General features: G+C 35.4%; 2 protein-coding genes across 2 annotated transcripts; one reads left to right on the top strand and one right to left on the bottom strand.

Moving 5' to 3' along the window:
• Window positions 1-216: 216 nt before the first annotated feature.
• LOC115719081 (REF/SRPP-like protein At3g05500) lies at window positions 217-2,335 on the top strand. Its single transcript, XM_030647988.2, has 3 exons — window positions 217-737; window positions 901-1,125; window positions 1,571-2,335. Exons 1-3 carry the CDS (start codon window positions 699-701, stop codon window positions 2,051-2,053), a joined length of 747 nt encoding a protein of 248 aa, XP_030503848.1. The 5' UTR covers window positions 217-698; the 3' UTR covers window positions 2,054-2,335.
• Window positions 2,336-2,886: 551 nt separating this feature from the next.
• On the bottom strand, window positions 2,887-3,611 carry LOC133034468 (uncharacterized mitochondrial protein AtMg00810-like). The gene is made up of 3 exons (XM_061109557.1): window positions 3,507-3,611; window positions 3,168-3,240; window positions 2,887-3,107 (listed from the first exon to the last, which is right to left on the bottom strand). Exons 1-3 carry the CDS (start codon window positions 3,609-3,611, stop codon window positions 2,887-2,889), a joined length of 399 nt encoding a protein of 132 aa, XP_060965540.1.
• Window positions 3,612-6,287: the final 2,676 nt, after the last annotated feature.

The raw sequence follows: 6,287 nt of genomic DNA, 5'->3' as shown, positions 1-6,287 counted from the left end.
TTATTTTCTAGTAGAGATAGAACTTGTAAATTTTGTTATTCATAATGGCAAGTTGCGTATTTAATTATGGTTGCTTATATGTATCTCCCATTCTAATAAATATTTTTGTGCAGTAACTACAAGGTCAAACATAATACTTTAATTTTAATAAAAGACAAATAATACGACAAGCAGCGTTTTATACTCCTTTTTCCTTTCTTTTTTCGGTAAGGTGCGTTTTATTGTTATAAACTTCCTTTTGACAAGATCCCATCAAAACCTTTCAATTTTCTTGTATAAAATAGCCTAAGGTTTCCCGAAACGAACAAAAGTGTACATAAAATATCAATTTAATATAAAATTGGGAAGTGTGTGAGAATTGTAGAGCAGGACCAGGTTGTAGTCGGGCGGGTCACTAGAATCTTCTATTCTTGCCCGATTCACCGACTAATAATGCGGGTTTCAAGAATAGCTAGCTACGGGTTCTGGTCTCCTACCTTAGCTCCGAAGTAAGTTATACAAATTTCCAAATATGCCATTCATAATAACTGACGCGCCAAATCCAATTGACGCGTGCGCTCATTTCTTTATTTGGTTTCTTCTCTCTTTTTCTTTCCTATAAATACCCAGACCCCTTATGACCAAAATTTCATCCAACTTTCTTTCGCACCAAACAAAACCTAAACCAAAACCAAGAATTCAAGAATTTCTTTTGTGATATGGCTCAACAAGACTCCGGTTTGCAACAACAGTTGTTGGTATGTTTTTATTTTTTTTTCTTTTCAACTCAATTTTTTATTTTAGGATGCGCTCGAATTGGGTAAAAGAAGACTTTTCAAATGATTTTCGATTCTCTGTATTTTTTTTTTTTTTAATAATTTGTATCTGATGGTTTTGTTATTTTGATTTCGATTTTGAAAGGAGAAGGATGAGGAAAATAGGCTCAAGTACCTTGAGTTTGTCCAAATAGCGACCATTCACGCAGTGGTTTGCTTCTCAAACCTTTACGGCTATGCTAAGGACAAGTCTGGCCCTTTGAAGCCTGGGGTTGAGACCGTCGAGGGAACTGTCAAGAACGTTGTTGCTCCTGTTTATAATAAATTCCATGACGTCCCTATTGGCCTGCTCAAATTCGTTGATCGCAAGGTTGGTTAATCATTTTGTATTATTGTTTTTTTTTTTTGCTTCTTTAATAATGGGTTTTCGAAATAGCAATAGAAATGATTGAATACTTAGTTTTCTAATAGAGCCAGTTCTGATACTTGCTTAGTTTTTTTGTCTCAATTTGTTAAACGCTTCAAAAGTCAAAATGTTCACCCATCGTGTTTTACGTAAAAATGTTACTGGAAACATTACTCATTGAAACACCGTGAAGCGTTTGTTAGTCTTGTTTTTGGGCCTGCAGAAAAATTGCCAATACAAAATTCTTATCTCAATTGGGTTGAATTGCCAGCAATTCATATTGTTTATATTATTTGATATCTATTATAGTTTTAATCAATATTTTGGGTCATTTTTGCTTAGTTGTGTCAATTGTGGTCATTACGTTCTTGCTCACTTGGTGCTTAAAATTTTGCATAAACAAATGCAGGTTGATGAATCTGTGACTGAACTGGATCGCCGTGTACCACCAACAATCAAGCAAGTCTCTTCCCAAGCCGTGTCTGCGGCTCAGAAGGCCCCAGTGATGGCCAGAGCCGTTGCCACTGAGGTTCAACGGGCTGGAGTTGTGGACACTGCGTCAGGAGTTGCTAAATCAGTGTATGCTAAGTGTGAACCAAGGGCTAAGGAGTTCTACGCCAAATACGAGCCCAAGGCTGAGCAGTGTGCCGTCTCTGCTTGGCGCAAGCTCAACCAACTTCCTCTGTTCCCTAAAATGGCTCATGTTATGGTCCCCACTGCAGCTTACTGCTCTGAGAAGTACAACCAAACCGTGCTTTCCACTGCAGATAAAGGGTACAAGGTTTCCTCCTACTTGCCTTTGGTACCAGTTGAGAGGATTGCTAAGGTTTTTGGGGAGCAGGGTTCTGAATCATTGTTTTCCAGCCATGGTGAAATTGACGTTGCTAACTGATATGGTCTTCATTTTCTGATTGGCACATCTTTCTGATTTTGCATTGTTTACATGGGGTTTTTTTTTTCTTGTTCATGGAAGAATCAAACATAATGTGCCAATTTTGTTTTAGATAAATTGTTATATTTTGTTTTCCTATATTAGAGACTCGGGCCAGTGCACCACACCCTGGATTGCATGTGGCACCGAGTACTCGCTGTGTAATTATACATTTTTCTCTTGTCTACGAGTCTGTCTCTGTAGTTGACTATACTCATGTGAAAAGAGGTCGTTTGGGTTTAATTATCATGTATCTATTTTTTTTGTTTTTTCCTTTTTTTTAAAAAGAGTTGAGAGAGAGTAAATCTGAAAATGATTTTTCGTTATTGAATTTTCTGAATAATCAACTTTACAATTGAAGCCACTATATATAGTAGCAGCTAAGAACAGAGAATAAATGAGCCAAAACAGAAAATAACAACTTGCATAACTAAGACTTAAAAAAAAAACTACCACTAACTACCTAATTTTTGTTATTCCACAGTATATTCAAAATCCCCCCTCAAGCTGAAGGGAGGAACCTCCGAAGAAAGCTTGTGACAATAAAAAAGTTGAATTTGGGTAAAGTTAGTGTTTTTGTAAGTAAGTTTGTAGGTTGTTCTTCAGTTGAGATGTAAGAAATGGCCAATGTGTTTGTAGTAATTAGTTCTCGAACATAGTGAACATCGACCTCAATGTGCTTTGTTCTCAACTGAAATATAAGATTGGCAGCCATTTGTTGAGCTTCACATTATCACGCGATATAATAGGTGTGTGAGGAATGGAAATGCCAAGTTCCTTGAGAACAAATGTATTCAGACAACTTTTGTGGCAGTTGTTGAAAGAGACCTATACTCGGATTCAGTACTGGAACAAGCTACAGCAGTTTGTTTCCTCGATGCCCGAGTGACCAAATTTCCTCTAAGCATGACACAAAAGCCTATGGTTGATTTTCTATCATCAAGATTGCATGCCCAATCCGCATCAGAATAGGCTTCAAGTGTGAGTGTATCTGCTGGTTTGAAGACTAAGCAATCTGACAAACACAGATGATGTTGTGTTAACTAGATTGGAAAAGCTTTAAAATGCCCAAGACGGTATGATGCAACTGTAGAGCTCACTTCTGCCACAGGCACACCAAGAAGCATCTGTTGACAGAAGCGGTTTACCTGAAGAGCGCGTGATGAATGAATCTCAAATAAGGCAAGTACATACTATTGAACAAAGAACTTAGGCAACACTTGATAATGTTCGAGGGATCAGAACTTCTGAGATTGCTAAAAGGGTCGGCAAAGAAGCCTAATCTTCCTCCGAATTTGTCACAAAAGACGAATTGATCGGTCTTCTTAAAGCCGAAAGAGGGAAATCATCATCATCGGTAACTTCTATCGATTTTCATCCACCTTACCCCTTGGAAGTTGTAGTGAAACCTTACCCACGAGGTTATATGAGTCCCATATTTTGAAAGTACAATGGGAAATTCAACAATGCTAAAGAACATATCATCTAATTCATTGATGATTTGAGAGTCTACGCCCATGATTTCAAACTAAGGATTCGAGAGTTTTCAAAATCTCTCACTGATCGTGCTTACTCTTGGTATGCAAGCTTGCCTTCAAGAAGTGTAAGGAGTTGGGACGATATGGTCTCCCAATTCTGCGCCAAATTCTTCATGATTGAAGATAAATAGAGTATAGCTGACTTGTCAGGAGAAAGACAAAGCTTTAGAGAAAGACTTGTTAATTATGTTCAAAAGTTTCGAGAAAAAGCTCTTGACTGTGCCGAAACCATAGCTGAAAAAGATCTAGTCAAAATATGTATCAAATGTATGCTTGATGAATATCGCTTACATATTGAAAACCATGCTATATACAATTTTTCAGAGCTCATCGCCAAATCAAGAAATATTTAAGCTATTGTCTGTCGGCTGGCCAAGCCATCTAACCAAAATGATCAAAATCGGCTATGAAAAAGTTAAAAACGTGGTGTTGACATAGCAATGGCGCAAGAAAAACAAAATTTTGAAGTTCATAAAAAAGGTCGACGGAATGATAAATCGGCGGAGTTCCCTTATAACAAAGAAAGACTCTGTAGCCTATTGGAGGCATGGATCAGGGATGGAGAGGTAGTACTACCATTTGTCACAAAACTACCTACTTTAGAGGAAAAGAAACATGAACTCTACTGTCACTTCCACCGAAAGATTAACCACCCAACCATGGGATGCTACACTCTGAGTAAGATTTTTCATGAGTGATTAGCAAAAGGGGAAATTATCTTGGATCAAAATGGAGTGTCGTAATCTAACAAAATCCTTTTCGGGATACCAAAGCGACAAATAATGTGTTCTAGAATGAAAGTGGCCACAACTTCTGTAGAGGCTTTTTTCAAAAGAATTGCTTCTGACCATTTTGTGAAATATTTTGTTGTAGCCAAAATCCAAATTCTTCCTTGAGAATGTGAGTTTGTAGCATCTTGCTTTTTTATTTTTTTTGTAATAGCTGCAAAGAAATGTTATGAACTTACTCTATCTTAGTAATATGTTAATATAATATAATATAATATAACTGTTTACGAAAATAGGTATACTACTTTTATGTTAGGCTAGATGGAAGAAGCTACTTCTCATGATAAGACTATATTCAGAGCCTACATATCATCATCATAATTCCTGAAATATTTCCTTGTATTTCCTTAACACCTTCTTGTTCTTTTTTCTATAAATAAGAGTACTTGCTCGGTTCATTTATCATACTATGTGTTCTATTATCTGCTTATTTCTCTTCCAAATATGTCGTCCTCCACATCTGGCAAACATACTTTGAAGGACACAACTATCATTCATGTTCCTACCAAAAAGAAACGTTCGTGTTTCCATGATACTAACACGAAAAACTATGGAGGAGCTTCGTGCTGAGCTCTTAAGGCTAATCGAGGAGATGTCCTCATCTAGAGAAACAGTGGAATATTTATGTTCTTTACTTACCCTACTTCAGGGTGATGTTTCGAGTTGGCGGGGTAAGCTTGTCACCGTTGAGAAATGGAAAGACAATCGTATTTCTGATGAACTCAGGAACATCCTCTCTCATTTGAACGAAAGTCGTTGAGAGACTTGGCTCATCCTCTCTTTGTTCTTAATCACAATGTTTTCCACTATAACCATAGAACAAATCACGAATGGTAGATACCTGTTTGGGATTATTATTATTTTTTGTAAAGAGATTTTTTTTTTTTTTTGTTCTTCCTTTTTCTGTTTTTTTTTTTAATTTTAATAGTGTTTAGAAACACCGTAAATACCCCTTTTTCGTAACTGCTGTTTATAAGAAGAATACGAAACTCTAGCTCGTTTTTATTAAGCTTTTGTTTGAAGTACTTCAAATTAAATTAAAAAATAATATACACGTCAAAGAAATATTTATATGTATGTTTTAACGTAATTAACATTTTCTTATAACTCTAAATATTTATTTTGATTTTCATCGGTAGTATTCTCAAATTAAGATTTATGACATATAAAACTTGATTGCATTAATAACGTTGTGGTACCACATTGTTGTTGTCAAGCTAGAATTCGAAATTTAATGTATTAAAAAATGCATTTTCAAAATTTATCTTAAAATAAAATAAAATTGGAAAAATTATTCTAATTTATGTTGGTCTAAAATTAAATAAATTAATTTTCAACACAAATATAATTTTTCTATTTAATTAAATATCTTAAGAAAAATATCAAATATTTAAGTGTCTTGTATAAATCAAATTAAATATTAATTTTCTATTTAATTAAATATATCTCGAAAAATACCAAAGAGTCTACCTAGAAAATTGTTGGAAATATTTTACCAAGATCTAGATTTACTAACAAGTATGTTTCATTAACATCCTAATATGAATTTCTAAAATAATGAAATAAACACACAAGGGTTTAAGAAAACCTTACAATGGGTGCAGCGGAATATAATGACTCATTTCGCTTAGATCTTCAGCCCTTGATTCCTTTCTGTACCAGAGCATTATCAAGATCTGAACCTGGATCTCTTTCTCTCCTTCCTTGAGCCCGATTCTCCTTCTTGTTGATTGGATTCTTCACAGTCTTACACACTATGATTGAGATACCACTTGATGTGTGTGGGCACTCACTCTATCACTCAAGGTTCGAAATTATGAAGAAGAAAAGAGAGGAAGTGGTTTCGGCTATAGGTAGGAGGCTCAATTT

Source organism: Cannabis sativa, chromosome 2 (assembly GCF_029168945.1).
Source record: "Cannabis sativa cultivar Pink pepper isolate KNU-18-1 chromosome 2, ASM2916894v1, whole genome shotgun sequence".
Lineage (NCBI taxonomy): Eukaryota > Viridiplantae > Streptophyta > Magnoliopsida > Rosales > Cannabaceae > Cannabis > Cannabis sativa.
The sequence above is the reverse complement of the archived record's forward strand: the minus strand, read 5'-3'. Positions and strand labels throughout refer to the sequence as shown.